The 21,937-nt window shown below is 36.5% G+C and overlaps 1 protein-coding gene and 1 long non-coding RNA gene across 15 annotated transcripts in view; both read left to right on the forward strand.

Moving 5' to 3' along the window:
* The window catches only part of PARD3B (par-3 family cell polarity regulator beta), a 1,110,743-nt gene that overhangs the window by 361,909 nt on the left and 726,897 nt on the right, over nt 1-21,937 (forward strand). For 5 of the 14 annotated variants that reach the window (XR_014078966.1, XR_014078967.1, XM_081577736.1 and 2 more), the window contains exon 3: nt 806-832. The exons of the other annotated variants lie outside the window; for them this stretch is intronic. Coding sequence is in view for 3 of the 5 variants with exons in the window: in XM_081577736.1 (XP_081433862.1) it covers nt 806-832 (27 nt within the window). In the remaining 2 variants the exon portion in view is untranslated. The remainder of the gene's footprint in view (nt 1-805; nt 833-21,937) is intronic. 14 annotated transcript variants of the gene reach the window in all.
* On the forward strand, nt 9,035-13,375 carry LOC145541395 (uncharacterized). Its single transcript, XR_014078972.1, has 2 exons — nt 9,035-9,619; nt 10,541-13,375. It is a non-coding gene; the product is annotated as an uncharacterized LOC145541395 (long non-coding RNA).

The raw sequence follows: 21,937 nt of genomic DNA on the forward strand, positions 1-21,937 counted from the left end.
TCCCTTTCAAGTCCATTTTATGGCATCAAACTGTATTATATTCCCTTTTTAATGACTGCTGACAAAATTACAGCACCACCACCCAGGACTTGACGAGGAATCGGCCTGTCCACGACACAGCTGCACCTTGTATGTGTGCTGTTGATTCCTTTTGGTTTTTTTTAGCAGTGTGCTATTAAAAACCTATATATCTGAATTATCTCCCTTTTGCTCCATTTGTTTGATTAGCATTACGATACTGTGACAAGACACTATATCAGTAGTAAATCGATCTGATTAGCATGGAGATGATATGAACACAGATTGTATTGATGTTTAATAGTGCAGGCATCCAGGTGCTGTAAACATTATAGATGTTTTTGTATGCTGTGTGCAAGGTCTCTATAATGAAGACAGCTACCACAGCACATTTTAAAGCTCAATGATTTATTTTCTGCCAAGTAACACAGTGGGTCTTGCATAGCGTATGGCACCCCGGTGCTGGATCCACACAAAACGTTTTAATCAGTGTTGAAAATAACGTAAATATTTTCACTGGACAGTTTCTAATCTTTATTAAGAGATGCTTGCCACATGCAGTAAAAAAGCACACTGCAGTCTCGTTGAAAACCAGCCACATTCTTCTCTGAACCATATCCTTAGGTTACTTTATTCTTATAATGCATCCCATTTTTTAGAAAGACCTGCTGGAGTTTTGTGCAGCACAACCTGTTTTTATTCACACCACATAATCAGGCTTAAAATTTAGCTATCGTGCCTGTTTTCACTTTGATTAATCTTTTTTTTTTTTTTTTTTTTTGCTAAGGATCACTTATTGATCTGGATTCTGCAGGTGAGGGAAGAATCAGCTGCCACCATTTGGGAGCTGGCTCATGGTAGTCTGTAAGAACAGCAGGGAGTCTCTGCCAAGGAACATTTTGTGGAAATTGATGAACTTTTTGCTGGGATGCAGAGGCAAGAGGACATTCCTAGAAAAAGATCTTGCTTAAAAAAAAAAAAAGATCTTGGTTTGGCATGGCTTTTAACCCTGGTATCTACATATTTCTACAAACTCAGTCTGTAAACCAACGTAAGTAAAGGATAGCAGGTTGCTTTTATTTTTTTGAGAAGCACTTTGGAGTTCAGAGATTTTCTTGTTTCATATTTATATAATCTTGTGTACTTCTACATTTTCTATTAATATAATCTAGCAATAGAAAAATAGTGTAAGTATGTGGTTGTAAACATGTTTCTGAGACTTGTCATCATCCTTGTGTATAGGTATACATGTATATACAAATATTATCTATATACACATACATGTACAATTCATGCCTACTCCATCCTCAAGCCTTCAGTAGTTAGCAATGCCTTCCTCTGAGTGCTTCTAGAACTTCTATTACCATACTCCTGACCCTGTATATGTCCATACTTTTCTGCCTTGGAATGAGGACACCTTTAAGGCAGTAATTAGTAATTAACCATAACTGTGTACATGACAACTAATGAAATAATTAGCATTTATTCTTTATTATCACATGTATTGAGTGTCTCTTGAAGTTTACATTCTGGTGGGGGAGAAACAATCCAAACACAATTATATAACAGATGGTGAGAAATTGATGAGGTGCTGAGTGGGGGCAGGATAAGGAGGAAAAGGCCATCTAATATCAGTGAAGAGGAAGGCCTTCCTGAGAAGGTGCAGTTACAGTGGAGACAGAAATGAGTGCAATGTCCCTGAGACTAAAGAACCTGCAGATTCTTGCAGCAGTAGCGAGGGAATATCTGTGGCTAGAGGTGACTGTGAAGAGGGAGGGTGGTAGTAGCTGTCATCTGAGTGCAGTGGGTGGGGGGAGGATCCTTCAGAGCATTGTGGGTCACAGCAAGGGCTATGACTTTTACTTGGAGTACATTGGGGACTCATTAGATGAGAAGATTTTGAGCAGGGATGTGAAATCATCTGATATATTACAGCGGATGTAGTATTGTTCTGGCTGTTGCACTAAAAGCTAATGATGGAGGAAGAGTAGTAATGAGCCAGGAACCGAAGTGGTGTCAGTGGCTTGGGCCAGTATGATATGAGTGGAAACAAAGAGATGTGGACAGATTCTGGGTATTGTTTGAAGACAGCCTCAGTAGGATTCAATGATGGATTAGATGTGGGGAAATGAGAAAGAGAAGAAACAAATGCAATTTGAAGAGTTTGTCTGCAATTCTAAGAAATAGAGTCTCCATTTCTTGAGATGAGGAAGAGTAGTTGAGGGGCTCTGGACTCGAGGCAGGGAAAATCAACATTTTCCTTTTAATGTTTATTTGAATTAAATTTTGGATGCACTGGGTCTTCACTGCTGCTTGGGATTTTCTCTAGTTAAGTCAAGTGGGGGCTACTCTGTAGTTGTGGTGCACAAGCTTCTCACTGCAGTAGCTTCCCTTATTGTGGAGCATGAGCTCTAGGGCACTTGGGCTTCAGTAGTTGCTGCACATGGGCTCAGTAGTTATGGCTCCCGGACTCTACAGCACAGACTCAGTAGTTGTGGCACAAGGGCTTAGTTGCCCTGAAGCATATGGGATCCTCTCAGATCAGGGATCAAACCCATGTCTCTTGCATTGGCAGGCAGATTTTTGCCACTGAGTCGCTAGGAAAGCTCTCAAGTTCTTGTTATGAGTTTAGTTTGAGATAGTTATCAGACATCCATGCAAAAAGATCATTGGACAGATAGTTACAAATATCTAGAGTTGATGGAAAAAGTCTATATAGAAAAATACATTTGGGTGTTTCAGCACAAAAATGGTTTTTAAATCATGAGACTGGATGGATCAACTTGGGAAGTGAATGTAGGTCTGTGACTTAGCCCAGGAACATTCCAGTATCTAAATATCAGAGTGAGATTGGGAAAATAGAGGGGTTGGCACAGAAGGAAAATTGGAGGATAGCATGGTGTCCTGTCAGCCAAGAGAAGAATGCATTTCAGGAAAAATGGAATGATCAACGGTGTGAGATGAATAAGAGGAGGTCTGAGAAGTGGCAGCTGGAACTGGCAATTTGGGGGTAATAAGTCCTCTCTAGGAGAGCTATTTTAGTGAAATGGTGAGGACAAAAGTGGAGACCTCTTTTTTAAAGAGGTCATGCTCTGAAGTTGAGTAGACGAATGGGAATGTACTGGGAGGAGAGTATAGGGTCCAAGAAGAGGTTCATGTAGGATGGAATTAAGTAACTCAACAAATGGCATTTGTATGGTGGATCAATACATGATCAAGTGAACATACTTAAAGATTCTAAAGCTGTGCTGTCCAAATAACATAGCATGTGAGCTGTATAGAAAGGTAAAGAGAAACCAACCAAGTTAATTTTAATAATAATCTTTATTTAAGTCAATTTATAAAACTATTATCAAGATATAACCAATGTAAAAATATTTTGGGATCTTTTTTGCTCTGTCTTTTGATATTAAGTATTCAAAATCCCTGTGTGTGATATATATATATATAGCACTTCTCAATTTAAGGTGAGCACATTACAAGTGCTCAGTAGCTACATGTGGCTAGTGGTTACCATATTGGATACATAGTTCTCAAGACTTCCTCACGAAAAAGGAAGAGCTATTGTTATAAGTAAGCAAAATACTTTTATTAAATCATATTTTTCAAAAATTTGTACCAACTGATGCAAAAGGAGTATAAAATAAATTCATACAATAATTGGTGTCTTGTGTTTGTATTACGTGTTTTTTTTAAATAGGAAATATGACTATGTTCCTTTCAAAGACAATAAGATTTCCTATTAAACTTTAAAAAGTTAATTGCCATTTCAGCCATGTGGTTACAGTAAAATTTGAAATGGGTTTAACAATATTTATAACATTTATAAAGTTTTGAGTGATTTAAAGGGCACTAAGTTTTTTTCTTATTAATAAATTATACATGTTTGTGCTCAGATTAATGGTGTCCTTTGCAAAGGGTGTGTATATTCTACTTGAATTTGTTGAAATTATAGTAATGGAATTGCATTTTTGCAAGGTTGTATGTTATACAGACATTTTCTTTAAACAAGTAGTTTGATGTGAGGAAAAACAGAAAAGAGTACAAACCAAGGCTGGAATGAGTTCAAACTCAAGTTTTTGAAATCCTAGAAAAATACAGCTAGAGCCATGTTACATTATAGACATTTTTATTTTTTCACTTTCTGTCCATTAGATAAGTCAAACTTACCTGCCTCAGTTTCTTGTTAAACAGAAGAAATAGATGAAACGCCCCTCATGACACAACTCTGTGCATCTCTGAAATGAAGGTTTTTCAGTAAATTGCAAGTCTATAGTAAATTATAACTTACACAAATTATACGGTTCTTCAAATGGTTTGCATCCAGTAATGAAAGCATAAAATTGATAAAAACGTAAAGTATCACTTGGAGGCCACTCCTGGATTGAGTTACTGGTGTTTCAGAAATGGACATTTAAAGTGGACTTTATGAAAATAAATTCCTCAATTTATTTTTTTCAGATCTTTCATTATTAAATATACTTATAGACTGCATAGATAAGATGTTGATAATTGTGCTTTTCAAACAACAACAAAAGAATGCTTTTGGCTCATAAAAGGAGAGATTATCAAAGAGAATAAACTTTATTAGGAGAAATAAAATTTATTCTAAAAAGGAACATAGATTCTGTTTAAGGTAGAGACTGACATTAAAATGTTTAGGCTAAATATTCTTTTGAAAAGTAGAGAATTAATGAGAAATATTTTTAAATGTGTGATTCAGGTGTACAAAGCACAGTATGATGGGAAAGATGTGAAGTGTGCATTTATTTGGGGGAAAATCAAGAAGTGCCTTTAGAAACAGAATTAACTTACAGTAATAAAAATCTAGACGATTAGGAGGTGCTACGATGTGTTATGAAAGTAATTTATTTTCCTTCCCTAAACATGTATGTTTTTAGAATCAGTTTTAGGAGGTTAGTTTGGAATGTCATTTGCAATTTTAAATTGAAAGCCTTTTCTGGAAATTTCAAAAGGTAATATTTATCATATTTTTATAACCATATATATCTTCATTGCTTTGCATTGCATACCACATTGAAACTCAGAATATAATTTAGATAATTCACAAAGATGTTGTAGTTCAGCCAAAGATAGTCCATCTTTTTCACTTTATCATGCATGCATTTAAATATTATATATGAATATGATTACTTGAATTTACATTTGTTTATTCTATAAACATTCATACTATAATGTGGTAGTTTTGCAGTAAGAGCTAAGAAGCTCTATTATTCTTGCATTAAATTCTTTACTAAAAATTTACTGTTTTACTCAAGTAAATGTATTCAGACTTAATGAATTCTGAAAGAAAAGAACTAATATTAGCTTTGCTTCATTGTGCTTTATCTCCAGGATATTTTATTCTCCTTAGTCAGATTCTACATAGATACAATCTTTTATCTGTTTAAACTCACTTCTTCTGAAAGCATTTTAACTCTAAGAACTGAAAGAATATATACATGAGAGCAAGCAGTTAGAAACACTTCAAGAGAATGTTTCTTCTTAAGCTATATAGGGATCCCCCTAAAAGGAGTACCATCTTTCCTTGTTTTGTAAACAGTATCTGAGAAGGTGGATAGGACACAAAGAACAGTACTGTCTATTTAGCTATCTAGTAAATAGTCCTCAAATATAATCTGAACATAAGTAATTCATTTCCTTAGAAATTTTCAACTAGCATTTTGGTTTTGGAATATATAGGCTTTCTACTGAGACTGCGCTTAAACCAGACTTTTGTACTGTGTGACCTTTGACACTGTGCTTGTTTATTTTGTGAAATGGGATTCTGCAGAGGAAAGCCACTGCTATTATTTGTGACTCTACTTTGGAGTAATTTCTGAATGAGAATACCAGAGTTTAAGTTTTGAAAATGAGGGTGAATTGGATGTCAGCTAAATTTGGGATTTTTGCATTAATGAGATAGTACAGGTAAGTAAAGGTAAGCCTGAGTTGCTCTTGGCCTCCACTTTGTGCCCATCTTTGTCCCTGGCTATTAAAGGGTGATGGATATGCTTTGTATTGATGAGGTTCAGCTCAGGGACTCTGGGGTTAAGCTCCTTGAGCTAAATAAAATAGCATCTCTCTCAATGGTGACAACTTGTACACTGTCATCTAGTTCATTTTGTTTTAGTTAATCATATATATGAAATGGAGGTAATAATGACCTTTAAAACTTACCAAACCATAGAGATTTGAAAGGACTAATTGAAATCATGTATATAAATCACTTAGTATAGTGCTTGGCACAATGTAAGAGCTTAATAAATGTTAGCAATTAGCAAAAACAATATTAATGATGATTTTATTATTACCTATATTGTTTGTAAGAGAGACTAATGACAATGCGACTTGAGAGGGAGTTATTCAGGCATAAATAAAATTCTTATTAATTAGGAAGGGAGTTGAGAAATATCTATTTAGCTGATTCTAGTACATTAAATAAAGGTTATCTAAAGCTTTAACCATTGTCAACATCCTTGTTATTCTGAGTCTGAGACCAAGGCTGAGACTAATTGTTTGAAAGTGATAAAATTAGAAAGGCTTTGAAATTTCTCTGAAATTGCTGCCTGGTATGCATATGATCTCCAACACATCAAAATAAGTGTATTAGTAGTTAGTTGCCTCTGCAGAGAAGGACGAAGTTGCAAAGATTTTAACAAGTGAAGAATGATAAAAGGAAATTAATGTACATTACTCAGTGTTAACATGTTCAGTGTTGCAGTGTCATAGACAATCCTTTTTAGTGTTTTATTATTTTCATAAATATATTGTAACAAGTAAATTTATGAGGTTTTTTACAAGTTTTTTACTACTTCGGTTCTCCAAGGCTTGCTTGTTTGTTTTTTTTTTTATGTATATATATAAAGGCTTAGATGTGCAGGAATTTGTAGATTTAAGAAGGATAGCTGTACACGTGTCTTTATTAAAACATTTCTTGTTTAGATTTCAGTAAAATTACCTTCAATCAGCTTTGGAGAACAAAGAGTTAAATCATTATATAAATATTAATACCTTCATGCATTGCAGTCTGTAGGCTATGATAATCAGAGAAATTTAGATCCTATTGGAGAAATGGACAGAAAAGTGAAAGTCAATAGAAAGGGTTAATAGTCTGTATCCTCAAATCCTGATTTATTTTTTTAATTACACATTTTTCTGAGCAAATAACAAATTCACATATAGTTATAAGAAATAATACAGAGACTCTGTACCCTTTACTCAATTTCCTTCAGTGGTGACATCTTGTAAAAACTATAGTGACATACAACCAAGATGTTGACATTGATACACTCAAGATATAAAACAGTTTCATCACCACCAGGATTCATTTTTAAAACTCTAATTTTTGATGGCTAAGTCACCTCAAGTTCAGTTTAGTTGCTCAGTCGTGTCCGACTCTTTGAGACCCCATGAACCGCAGGACACCAGGCCTCCCTGTCCATCACCAACTCCCAGAGTCCACCCAAACCCAGGTCCATCGAGTCAATGATGCCATCCAACCATCTCATCCTCTGTCCTCCCCTTCTCCTCCTGCCCTCAATCTTTCCCAGCATCAAGGTCTTTTCAAATGAGTCAGCTCTTCGCATCAGGTGGCCAAAGTATTGGAGTTTCAGCTTCAACATCAGTTCTTCCAATGAACACCCAGGACTGATCTCCTTTAGGATGGACTGATTGGATCTCCCTGCAGTCCAGGGGAATCCTATGGACAGAGGAGCCTGGTAGGCTGCAGTCCATGATGTCGCTAAGGGTTGGACACGACTGAGCGACTTCACTTTCACTTTTCACTTTCATGCATTGGAGAAGGAAATGGCAACCCACTCTAGTGTTCTTGCCTGGAGAATCCCAGGGACGGGGGAGCCTGGTGGGCTGCCGTCTATGGGGTCGCACAGAGTCGGACACGACTGAAGTGACTTAGCAGTAGCAGCAGTCCAGGGGACTCTCAAGAGTCTTCTCCAACACCACAGTTCAAAAGCATCAATTCTTTGGTGCTCAGCTTTCTTAGTCCAACTCTCACATCCATACATGACTATTGGAAAAACCATAACCTTGACTAGACAGACCTTTGTTGGCAAAGTAATGCCTCTGCTTTTTAATATGCTGTCTGCTGCTGCTGCTGCTGCTAAGTCGCTTCAGTCGTGTCCGACTCTGTGCGACCCCATAGACAGCAGCCCACCAGGCTCCCCCGTCCCTGGGATTCTCCAGGCAAGAACACCAGAGTGGGCTGCCATTTCCTTCTCCAATGCATGAAAGTGAAAAGTGAAGTCGCTCAGTCATGTCTGACTCTTAGCGACCCCATGGACTGCAGCCTACGAGGCTCCTCCATCCATGGGATTTTCCAGGCAAGAGTACTGGAGTGGGGTGCCATTGCCTTCTCCAAATATGCTGTCTAGGTTGGTCATAACCTTCCTTCCAAGGAGTAAGCATCTTTTAATTTCATGGCACCTCAAAGGAATCGACTTAACACTGCGTGTAGTTCAAAGAAGCAAGACAGAAATTCATCAAGAGAACATTGATCATTAGTTTCTGCCTCTTAATTGGAATGTTTTGGCTGTCAGTCAAGCAGCAACCACCAGTAGAGAACAAAAGACATTTCCAATATCCCTTTAAAGTAGTAAGAGAAAAAAAAAAAACTAATATATCTGATAGACCTTGGTCGAGTGAATGATTAAAGGGTTTTTATAGATAATAAATGGACTAAGTGAAAAATTTAACTAAAATCCATGGACCAGTATGAAACGATGAAGGGCTCTGGAAATAGGTAGTGATGGTTGCACAACAGTGATGGTTGTACATTGTGCATGCACTCAATACCACAGAATTTTACACTTAAAAAAGGTTAAATCTTGGGAATTCCCTGGTGGTCCAGTGGTTAAGACTTTCTGCTCCCAGTGCAGAGGGCATGGGTTCTATGTCTGGTCAGATAAAAACCACTAAGCAGTGAAACGACAGCAACAAAGACATTGGCTACTTCTTGTCTTTCAACTACAATTCAGGAGCTTTGTTTTATATAATAATGTTATTTTTAAAAACATCAACTTATTTTTAAGGTAGAAAGGGTAATTTTCTTTAAAGAGCTATTGAAAATTGAAGGCATGCTTCAAGTATTTATATAAATTAATTGATCAGTGTTCTTCACTCATTTAAATTCTAGGCTGAGGATTTAATTTAAGGATTTAGAGGTACTTTTGAGGAGTTAGATTTTTTTAAGCTTTATAAATCATGGTTTGCTATTTGTTCCTACCATTATCTCCTGAGTATTTCTTTAGATGAAATGCCTTGCTTTTTTCAGAACTTAAATAAATTTTATTCATCTCCTTCTATTGTGTTTGGACAAAATGAAGTTATCTTCCTCACAGCAGCTCCTGAATTCAGTGTGCAATTTCCTAGTACTCTAGTTCCATGGTGGGCCACTGGTCACTGGAATGATGGTCACTGTGTATAACTCCTGGAAATGGTCATTGGTGGTGACACAAAGAACAGTGAGAGATATCCTCTAGCTGGAATGAGGGTTTGAGGCAGAGAACTCATGGGGGATAGAGCTAGTTGAAGTTGTTGAATGAGAGGACAATATGCACACATCTATCATTGTCTTAGTCTGGTTGGATGGTTCTAATGAAAACACTATAGACTGGTGGTTTATAAACAAACGGAATTGATTTATCACTATTCTTAAGGCTGATGAGTCTGTCATTATGGTGCTGACAGGTTTGATGTCTGGCGAGGGCTTACTTCCTGGTACATAGATACCAGTCTTCTCTTTGTAACTTCAGGCGAAAGAAGTAAGGAAATTCTCTGGGCCTCTTTTAATAAGGGCGCTAGTCCTCTTCACCAGGGCTCCACCCTCATGATATAAGCACACTTTTAAATACCATCATATTGGGCCATTATAATTAACATGAACTTTGGACACAAACATTCAGTCTATGGCAATCATGACTAAAGAGCCTCTTGATGAAAGTGAAAGAGGAGAGTAAAGTTGGCTTACAACTCAACATTCAGAAAACTAAAATTATGGCATCTGGTCCCATCACTTCATGGGAAATAGATGGGGAAACAGTTATAGACTTTATTTTGGGGGGCTCCAAAATCACTGCAAATGGTGACTGCAGCCATGAAGTTAAAAGACACTTGCTCCTTGGAAGAAAAGTTATGACCAACCTAGACAGCATATTAAAAAGCAGACCTTACTTTGCCAACCAAAGTCCGTTTAGTCAAAGCTATGATTTTTCCAGTAGTCATGTATGGATGAGAGTTGAACTATAAAGAAAACTGAGTGCTGAAGAATTGATGCTTTTGAACTGTGGTGTTGGAAAAGACTCTTGAGAGTCCCTTGGACTACAAGGAGATCCAACCAGTCCATCCTAAAGGAAATCGTCTTGGAGGTATCATTGGAAGGACTGATGCTGAAGCTGAAACTCCAATACTTTGGCCACCTGATGCAAAAAACTGACTCATTGAAAAAGACACTGATGCTGGGCAAGATTGAAGGCAGGAAGAGAAGGGAATGACAGAGGATGAGATGGTTGGATGGCATCACCAGCTCAATGAACATGAGTTTTAGTAAACTCCCGGAGTTGGAGATGGACAGGGAGGCCTGGTGTGCTGCAGTCCACGGGGTTGCAAAAAGTCAGACACGGCTGAGCGACTGAACTCAACTCATGGCAATCATGAAAGCAAGAAAAGTCATTTTCTGTAGATTTTTGTGAGTATCTAGATATAAAAATAAGAAAAGTTGTGGTTCTTTTAAACTTATTTTATAGAACTATAAAGGCATTTGGGTAATAAGAAATGAAAGAGAAGTTTGAGTTTGAAACCAGTTAGCAATAGCTTGAATAAAATATGCCATTCTTATTACCCAAGTGTGATATAGGTTTAAATATTACTTTGCTGTTTATAATAAGATTAATGACCAACATTTGGTATTTGAACAACAAGCTTCTAGACACACTGTGTTATGTATATGAATTTCTACCCCCTTGTGGGTTCTTCTGTCTTGTCTTACATAACCACAAATTGGATAAAACCATTACACTGTGCTAAACTTATCCATCTCTTTGAAACCTAACAATGTTTATATCTATAACTTCTTGATGCTGTGAATCCCACAAACCATGGATACTGTAACTTTCACAGAAGCTTTCCTAATTGGTTCACAAATTTTTGGCTCTTTAATTTCCTGAAAAAGTTCCTCTTTCTCTTGTTATTGATCTGAAATAAAATGAATAAGTATAATTCTGACAATCTTCATCTCTCTCTCTACCTTTTTATTAAAGGACAGGCAATCATGGCAGGGTCCTTTTATATGTAAATCTTATTTTGCCTCTAACCATTGTAAAGCTTTATAGAAGCTAAAAATTTAAAAACCCGAGTCAGATAGAGGCAAATACAGAGCTATATTTTCAGTCTCGATAGAAACTTAGAAATTAGGTGACCAGCTCTACTCAGTGGTGAGATTATTCGTTATGCTGTCAGTGTATAATTATCAGTCTACTATTTGTAATTTCTCTGGGCCAACGTATCCTATTTGCTATTGAATACTACTTGAAAGAACATCATTGATCTATGCCACACGTTAAGAGTTTTAAAATCTCATCAGAGGATATTACACCCTTACAAATCAAAGAGGTTCTTATTTTTTTCCTTTTTTTTTTTTGCAAACAACTGCTTTATCGTTCTTTAAGTTCAGTTCAGTACCACCCTTTTTTAAACTTAAAAAGAAATTCTTTTTCTTTTCTTTTTTTAAAAGAAACTGTTTCTGTATTCTTCATAGTCTAGGATGGTTTTACTAATTCACTACTGAACCAATTGTGATTAAAATCCCTTATAATCATATTAAGCACGTTAATTCAAATATTGACCCTTATCATTATTAGCTACTATCATGATGGAAGCCTAGAAATGAACCTTGATTTTGCTTTTTTTTAAAAAAAAAACAAACTCAACCTGTTAATGATGCACATCAGGTATCTGTTACTAATCTAGAGCTTATTTCTGTTTATAGCCTCTTCCAAGGATCCTAACCAAGTACCTTTGGAAATTTTGCAAAATTCACATCCCGTGGGTGATCTTTAGTTCTATTTCATTTACCTTAATTTTAATCATGTTAGTTGAGAGGCAAATTTTCTATCATTCAAGTTATACTTATATATGGATTATTTAGAGCAATTTGTTTGATTTCTACTTATTTTTAGAATTTCTACTAGGTCCCTAAAATATTTTCTTAAAAAATTAAATAAAATCATAATGTTGATTGGGGTATTATCTTTTTATCTTTTATTATCTAGGTTTCTGTTATCTATTTCACTTTGAAAAAGGACATCAATCCATTTGATGACCTTTTATGTTTCACTACATTTTTGTTCTTCAACTTCATCTTATTCAGGATGAATGTTAGTTCTACACATTTGTTAGTGTTAATCATTTTCTTTTAATATTTAGATGCTTATTATGTAGAGTTTGGCTGTGTTACTGAATCACTGTTGCACTGAGCTAAGTGGTATGATTTTTATTAAAATTAAATTGTAGAGGCAGTGTAGTGAAATGAAAAGAGCAGAGGCTTTGGAGTAAGATATAAGTTGGGATTTAATCCTGACTTTTCTATATTCCTAGGGAAAACAAAATCACTTAAACACTAAATTGCTAGGTTGTTGTGAGAATTAACAGAGATAGCATAGAGAAGTCCCCAGTTCACAGCAATACTGAACTGTTCCTCCTTCTGCCCTTGAGTTTAACTAAGGAGAGGGAAGGTAAATATTAAAAAGAAGCAACTGGAGGAGTAGTGATGCTCTCAGCAGCAGTTATCAAACTGGGATGGAGAAGGATGTGTTTGGTGGCCTCTGGGGCCTGGCCTGGGGGAGAAAGAGAAGAGGGAAGATGGGGAGAAGATTTCTAACCCTTCTCTCTAGTCTAAAAAAATTGTGATTCATTCTAAAACATCTATTGAGTGAAAAAAATAGCTTCATCATTTATAAGTGAGATAATTGAGTGGCCAAAATAAGTATTGCATTCAGAATCAGTAAACATAACTGTTTTCAAAGCATTGTTCAGAATAAATTAATACTTAAAAAAAAAAAAAAAGGTAGGATTTACTCTTTTTCCTTCTGGAATGACTTTCAGAAGAGTGCACCCTCAGCCTCGACGAGGCATGAGTCTCAAATCTGTGATGTAGGTAAAGGGCTGAGCTTGTACTGTGCATAGTGAGAAGAGACAGTAGATATAGTGACCAGCAGTGGAGTGGGAATGTTAAAATTAGATTCCATTGGGCAGCTGTCACCCACTTAGAAGGGTTCAAGATGAATGAACTCAGCACACAATACAAATAGGTTAATAAGTAAAAAAAAAAAAAAAAAAAAAATTACTCTTGAGGACCAGTGGCTACCTTCCACAGTATTTAGTACGTGAAAACATTCCTGGAAATGAAAACCTTACTAAGTCAGTGGGAACAGAGAGAAACAAGGACAACAGGTGAAAGACTAAGACATTTTAAGGGTTAATGTAAGAAAATGAAAATTCAGGTACCTTTCCAAATCAGATGGCAGGCAAAGGGGACTAGTCTATAGGAACAGTTGTGGCCATCATTCTGAGCCTGGTTTAAAGAATTTCTGATTGCAATTTTTAAGTCATGTAGCAGCACCTTTTATTCCTTGCTTGAACTGGGTAAGTGATTCCATACTTTTTCTGTGGCTAAACTTAAAGGGTGCAATGCATTATTTTGACCGTAACTGTTTAGTCAAAGAGGTGAAAAGGGCCATTCCTCTCTTTTCTGTAGGGTTCTAGAATAGGTATCCCTGTGAGAAAGCAGCTCATTTAGGCTCAAACTTTTCATGCTTTGATGCCCACAATAACTCTCATCTCACAGAAAAGTGAAAATTACAGCTAGAATGCCAAAGCCCATTTTCATCCTTTGTTTTCTCTTCTCCTTGGTGAGCATGCAGGGTGTGTGTGTGTGTGTGGATGAATGAATGAATGAAGACCTTATTATTAACTAGAGAACACATGGTGTTTGGACCGTTATTGATAATTACTTCTTTTGCTCATTGTGGCATCCAGGCTGTAATTTCAGTGCCTTCCCTTATGTTGGTAATTTAGCAACTATTGTTACGCCTAACAACCACTGCTTGAAAGATGTATTAGCTGCCTAACTAATAGTGAGTTCAAAATTTGTTGTCATATTCAGCATGACTTTCAACTATGCAGAAGGGGACTTTCTCTGTAATGTGGTCACCAAATTGTGTTTTTCCCTGGCTTTCTTTTATATTGCGTTTATATTAGACATTTTACATGGGATTATTTAATCTTTAATGGTAAAGAACCCACCTGCCAATGCAGGAGACATAAGAGACACGGGTTTGATCCCTAGGTCAGGAAGATCCCCTGATGGAGAGGGTGGCAACCCACTCTAGTATTCTTGCCTAGAATCCTCAAGGACAGAGGAGCCTGGGGTGGGGGGTGCTGCAGTCCATAGGGTTGCACAGAGTCACACATGACTGGAGCGACTTAGCATGCACGCATTTAATCTACATGGATTCCTAAGTAATTTGAATTGGGGTGCTTAGGGTGATATCTAGGAAAATGTATATTATTTGTAGATAATGAACATTCTTTGGAAATTTTAGCTTTTCTTTACAGAACCAGGTATATTGGGAAAAATTGAAGCAATGGTGATATTTTCTTTTGAGAAGTGAAAGGCATTTAAGCTTTTTTAGCCACTGAGAAAATGTCTGTGGAAGACTTTGGTTACATTTGTGATAGATGATCTGAATCCATGGGGCTGTCTTTATAGTTCTTGTCTTTTAAAAGCTTAAATTTTAGTATACCTCCTACTTTTTCATTTGAAGGTAAATTATTCTATGTAATAAAATCCCTCTGTAGGAAAATTCCCAATGCAGCTAAGTTCCCTAGAGCATGCTGATAATACAGTGGAATTCATTCTTTGCAGACAGTTTTCCTCTGTAGGTCTTAATATTAATGCAAAGGACATTTTGGGCTCAGCCAAAGTTTTATTTTCATGGGATTAAGAGGTCAATTAGTGCCTTGTCATAAAACTGTGTCTTTTTATTGATATTGAAAGATTGTTTTGATTTACATGATTTCTCAGACTTTTTTCTATAAAGTTTTTTAAAATTTCTCTTCTCTTTGTTTCTGACACACATTGGATTCACTGAAAATTATATTGTTACTAGCCTGTCATAATAATTTAAAGCATTTTCTAAGCCCCTTGGTGCTATCCTATACCAAATGAGTTAAACAGATACAATTTCTTCCTCCTTTGAGCTTTAAATACAACAGAATGATGATAGCAAAGGAAATAGTAAGGACATTCAGAAATATGAACACGTGTTAAGACTTCTTAATGCATCATAAAAATTTTGAGCTAAAAGGAAATTTAAATATACCTAAATATAATTATCACATATTGAAAATGAAATTGAGTCCTATGTAAATGAGTTGCCCAAGTTCATACAAAAAGCAAGGGCAGGAAATTGAACTAAAATACCAGATCTCTTCTTGACCATTGTTCTTGTGAATCATACTTCGAGGATAGTAAAATGTTAGCAGTATCTTTAAACTAGTCTATCAAGTGGGGAAATCTTTTTTTAAAGAAACAGTATTCAGAGTTGCACATTGAGGGAAATTGCTATTATTCTTTTTTCATAGAAGAATGAGTTACTTTAGTATTTGCATAATATTCTACAGAATATTAAAATCGAGGAGATACAAAAGAATCCAAGAGACTGGCCTAAGTACTAATGGATCAACACGGAAAAATGTAAGAGTGTATATTCTATTGGACTTGATGTTGTCCTTTTCTAATTCGTGATCCAGATGAATTAGCAGCACCCAAAAGAATGCTTGTGCTACTACAAAAGATCCAAAAAGTTTGTCTAGCTAGAATAGTTCTTTTATTTTTCTGTAGATCTGTGAAATGATCGAACCAACAAGTTTCCATATAGATAGTATGTTTGACTTAGGTATAAAGTACTGAAAGATGACAACAACCAAAAAACCTCACAAGACCTTATGGCTTAGGTAAGATTGAGGGCATGAATCTGGGTGACAAAATAATTGAGTTTTTGGATACATATTATCAGTTTTGTTCTTCAGAACTGGTTTGTGATGTTTGTAACAAATTTAAGCCAAAAGAGAATTTATTATCAGGAATTGCCCTAGTTCAATAGTCTGCTGGAACGTTCAAATCTAGAAGGGTGGGGTGGGGAGAGACTTGAGAGGGAGGAGAGATGGGTGTACCTATGGCTGATTCTTGTTGATTTATGACAGAAAACCACAAAATTGTGTAAAGCAGTTATCCTTCGATTAAAAATCATAAATTAAAAAAAAATTTATAGTTAGGAACCATACACATAATCATACCTTAAAACAAGAAAAGGCACTGTCATATACTTTTGTCAAGGATGTAAATTGGTACAGTTATTTAGGAAAGTAATTTCTCTGCATCTGTTAAAATTGAAAATGCATGTAATCTTTCACATAGAAATTACAAGGCTAGGAATTTGTGCTACATAAAAGAAAAAAATTATAAAGATAGACATATAAGGATGTTTATTACAGCATTGTTAGTAATGCTTTAAAAACAACATAAATGCCCATTCACATCACTCATGTTAGAGTGCTTGGAAATATATACCCTATATAAGCTATTCATTCTCCCTCAAAACAAGACAAACCTATGTGTACTACTCGTAGAACGTGTCTATCATAAATTTGGAGTGAAATGCTGACAGGCACAGATTGTGGAGCCAGATTTCTTGGATTGGATGAGTTTTCCACTTCTTAGCTCTGTGAAGCTAAGGATAGGTTACTGAACTTGTGTGTGCCTCAGTGTCTTCACCTGTTCTGTTAGTCAAGATATCCAAGGACAGAACCCACAGGGTGTGTGTGTGTGTGTGTGTGTGTGTGTGTGTGTGTGTGTGTGTGTGTATAAATAGGTTTATTATAAAGAATTAGCTTATGCAGCTATGTGCATACATGCTAAGTCGCTTCAGTCATGTCTGACTCTGTGACCCTATGGACTGTAGCCCACCAGGGATTCTCCAAGCAAGAATACTGGAGTGGGTTGCCATGCCCTCCTCCAGGGGATCTTCCTGACCCAGGGATTGAACTCCCATCTCTCCTGCATTGGCAGGCAGGTTCTTTATCCCTACACCACCTGGGAAGCCCTTATGCAGCTATGGAGTTGGGCAAATCCCAAGATTTTCAGGGTGAATGGGTAAGCTGGAAACCCGGGAGGAACTGATGGTTTACTTCCAATTTCAGTCCCAAAGCATGAGATCCAGGAGGAGCCAGTGTTTCCGTTTGAATCAGAAAGCAGGAAAAAAGCTGATGTCCCAGTTCCAAGGCAGTCAGGCAGAAGAGTCCTCATACTCAGGAGGAGGTCAGCCTTTCTGTTGCTATTCAGGTCTTCAACTGATTGGATGAGACTCAACTATATTAAGTTGACTCTGATTCTGCTTTACTTAGTCTATTGACGTAAATGTTAATCTCATCCAAAATTACCACTACAGAAATGCTCAGAATAATATTGAACCAAATATATGATCATCCTGTGATTCTACCAAGGTGACACTTAAAATTAAACATGATCCCTAAAGTGAAGATGGTGAGACTGCCAACATGATAATTGACATAATTGATAGCGGCTACCTTGAAGTTTGGCATGTTCTTGTCGGTGAATGAAGTTCAACGTTTTCGAAGAGACTTTCATGTAGTTTATATAATTTTAGAAAATGGCAGAAACTTGGGTGATTTTACTTCTGGAATCAAAAATTTAATTTCTTGCACAATATTCCTATGTGTGGAACTGTCATAATTAATGGATTTTTTTGTTGTTGCTAGACATTTAGATTTTTAAAATTATTTTTCTCATACAAGAGATAGGAAAGCATTCCATATAAAAGAAACAGTGTAACCGGAAGTGTGTAGGTGGGAATGATCATGACCTAGCTCATTGTTGGAAATAAGGGAATGAAGTGTTATGAACTGATTAGATGGTTAATGGGGAGGACTATAGATAGGTAATCCTGTGTCAAGAAGACCTTTCATGGGAAATGTTCTTGGGAAGAAAACAGGGAGAATTGAAAGATATGATCAAATGAAATAATAGTGTAACAGTGACCTGAAATGAAGAGAAAACAGCTAGGGACTAGGTAAGAGATTATAGAGAGAGGCAAGGTTTCCTAGAGTCTGAAGGTTTTATAAAATAGATTGAGAAATTTGATTATTTTCCTTAGTATAATAGTTATCTGGGCTAAGACCTTAAAAAAATTATAAACAGACAAAACCAAAAAAAAAAAAAAAAAAAAGCTGGACCTGAGTGAACTATTTTTTTTTTTTTTTAATAAGAGAAATTTTTTGCAAAAGAAGAAAATGATCTAAGGAAGAGAATCTGGGAAGGCAGAAAATTGAGAGGGAATAAATTTGGAGTAACCATGGTAAAATAATATTTATTCTGTACTTCCTAGCTAAGAGAAGTGGAGGTCTGGTTGATAAGCAAGCACTAAAATATTACCAAGATTGAACAAAAATTTGAAAAAGATAACAAAACACTTTGAGTCAAACAACTCTAAGATGTGTGGCTTTTGAGGGAGAAATTAATGTCTTCCCTACACTTATGAGTAAGATCAGTGTAACAATAGGATCTTTATTCAGCTGGGCCTAGTGGTCCGTAAACAGGTACAAAACTAATCATTTGAGATTAAGCAAAGGAGCCGGTTTTAATAATATTATTGCATTGCTCATAAATTATTTCATTTTATGGCATTGTGTTAACATACTTGTTTCCTTGATGTGTCTGTGAGCATTTCAAGCACCAAGGACATGGAGTGTGAGAGTGAAAGTGAAAGTCGCTCAGTCATGTCCGACTGTTTGGGACCCCGTGGACTATACCGTCCATGGAATTCTCCAGGCCAGAATACTAGAGTGAGTAGCTATTCCCTTCTCCAGGGGATCTTCTCAACCCAGGGATCAAATCCAGGTCTCCTGCATTGGAGGTGGATTCTTTACCAGCTGAGCCACCAGGGAAGCCCAGGGACATGGAAATGCTCAACAGTGCTTGAAAAAATGAGCAAAGAGATGAGTGCACAGACTGACAAGACAGTGTGTGATAGGTAATCATTTCTAGTTGTGCTGGAGCATGATGATGGAGTGGATGCTCCGGTGATTCCAGGTTAGGAAGGAAGCCTAAATAGTTCAGTATGCTCCTGCATGTGAGGTACCCAGCCTGATGCCAGTGACATGCTGTGTGGGAGCTGCTATTACAATCAGCAACAGCCTTGGCCTCCCCGTTATCAGAGGTGTTCACCTGATTTTCAGGAAGTCTAGAGAACACCAATGGCCAGAAGTCATGATTCTGTTGTATTCTTTAGTCTCTGTAATATTTTGTGAGTCAAGAACACATCAATACATCTTCAGTACTTCAGAAAATTTTCTTTTTTAAATGTTCAAAGATTTCTCCATTTCCTAAAGGCAGATTGTTATCAGGACTTTGGTCCTGGGTTCAGAAACTTTCATGTCAATCTGCAACATTGCTTTTCGGTGATGCAGTAATGCAGTTTTCAACCTCTGATATGTCTACCTTAGGGTGTATGTAGCTGTTTGAAAACATCAACAGAAAGGCAGTTAAGCACAGGATCTCTGCCTATAACAACAATTTACTTGAAGGCTTAAGGAAACAATACATATATTTAAATAAATTAATATGTTATTGGAAACAATGAAAACTTGGCTTGAATTTGTTGGTTAAAATATTTAAGTTTACAGATAGCTTGGGATCATGAAAAGCCATTTTAGAAATGATTCCAGTTTTGTAGACTAGATTTATTTGACTTGTTCATTTGGCTTTCTCTCTGGAAGAGACACATAAAGTATTCTGGTTTAAATGTTTTAGAAACATTATATGATCATATCAAAACAGATTCAATAAATTAACATGGAACATAAAAAATGCATAAGAATTTGGAAGTGATGCTCATTCTTGGTTTATACACTTCAGTGTAAAATGATTCTAGCCTTTTATTAATCACGTATTTTTTACCTTAAATCGTTTCTACATTGCTTTAAAGGAGTAACTTAAGTCAAAGTATACTGTTGACCTGACGCTTGCATTTGTTATATTGTATTAATTATTTTATGAATCATTTGTGCTTCTCTTGTGATTTGTGCTTGTCTTTTTTCACAGTGAGAAAATGTGTTTAAAGAAGGTATTGTTTTTAGTGTAAATATATACATCAATAACACTTTTATCAAATTTTTAAAAATATACACATTTTAAATGCATTTCAAGCAGTAGGTTTGTTTTAAAGAGAGATAATCATTAGGAGCAGTCAAGAATTGATCTTGTGGCATGTTCAAAGTGTGTTTGTCTCTTTATATAGAGGTTGTTGTTCTTTGATCCCTGGATCAGGAAGATCCCCTAGAGAAGGGAATTGTTACCCGCTCCAGTATTCTTGCTTGGAGAATTCCATGGACAGAGGAGCCTGCCAGATTCCAGTCCGTGGGGACAGGACTGAGTGACTAACACTTTCACTTTCAATTGCTAAATCCTGTCTTCCTCTTCGACCCCATAGACTGCAGCATGCCAAACTATCCTGTCTTTTACCATCTCCCAGAGTTTGCTTAAACTCTTATCCATTGAGTTGGTGATGCTATCTAATCATCTCATTCTCTGTCACCTGCTTCTTCTCCTGATCTCAATCTTTCCCAGCATCAGGGTCTTTTCCAATGAGTTGGCTCTTTACCTCCAGTGACCAAAGTATTGGAGCTTCAGCTTCAGCATCAGTCCTTACAATGAATAATCTGGGTTAATTTCCTTTAGGACTGACTGGTTTGATCTCCTTGCTGTCCAAGGGACTCTTAAGAGTCTTTTCCAGCATCAGTGTTCAAAATCATGAATTCTTCAGTACTCAGACTTCTTTATGGTCTAAATCCCACATGTCATTTCCTCTTCCGGGGCATCTTCCTAATTCAGGGATCGAACCTGCATCTACATGTGTCTCCTACATTGCAGGTGGATTCTTTGCTGCTGAGCCACCAGGAAGATTCTTGATATATATAGAAAGTCTGTCAAATTTATTAAGGGGCAAGGGGGAAAATATTGAAAGTTTAATCACAGTGTAGCTCTATAAAACTATATGAAAAACTAAGCCGGTGAGTAAGGAATGGTTGTTGAGTTCTTTATTTGTCCCCAGGACTGTTACAGGTCCTGTTTCACTTGAGCTCTTGTTTGTTCCCTTCTCTTCACATCTATCAGAAGTTTCCTACTTTCACCCGGCTAATCTGAATACTAACCATGACAAATAGATGTTTGGAAGCATTAGAATGATGACTTTCAAAGAGGCTATTATCATTTGTCATGGAAATGAATTCAGCCCACTGATGGTAATTTAGCCTACAGATAAAATGAGCATCATATGTTTATAAAATAAAGTTTCCAAATATTTAACTTTTTTCACACATGTTTTCTCAGGGTGTATTTTTGCATTTAACACTGTGTTCACAAGAGATACTTTATTTCATAAATCCTCCAATTCTATGCTTACCCGTCATAGAAATATGGCAGTTGAGAAATTGATTCCTAAAAACATTCAATGGGCAATATTTCCTAACCTTTTATGGAAATAACTGTATCGTATTCCTCAGTTGAGTCTGTTCTCTGTTTAGATCTGTGATACTCCTGGGCTCCAGAATCAAAGTCTCTGGAACTGAATCTAGCCACACCATTTGTGAGCTATGTAACATTGCTTTAATTTTTTCTTCTGATCATAGTGCTGACTTTATATGACCATGAGAGGATTATGAGATAATGCGAAAGTGCTTAGACACAGTTCTCATAGTACCCAAACCATGAGTACCCGGAGGGTGCTATAGAAAACTCACAGAGGCACTGCATATTTTAAACTTC

Source organism: Giraffa tippelskirchi, chromosome 3, assembly GCF_054371585.1.
Source record: "Giraffa tippelskirchi isolate mGirTip1 chromosome 3, T2T-mGirTip1v1.2.pri, whole genome shotgun sequence".
NCBI lineage: Eukaryota > Metazoa > Chordata > Mammalia > Artiodactyla > Giraffidae > Giraffa > Giraffa tippelskirchi.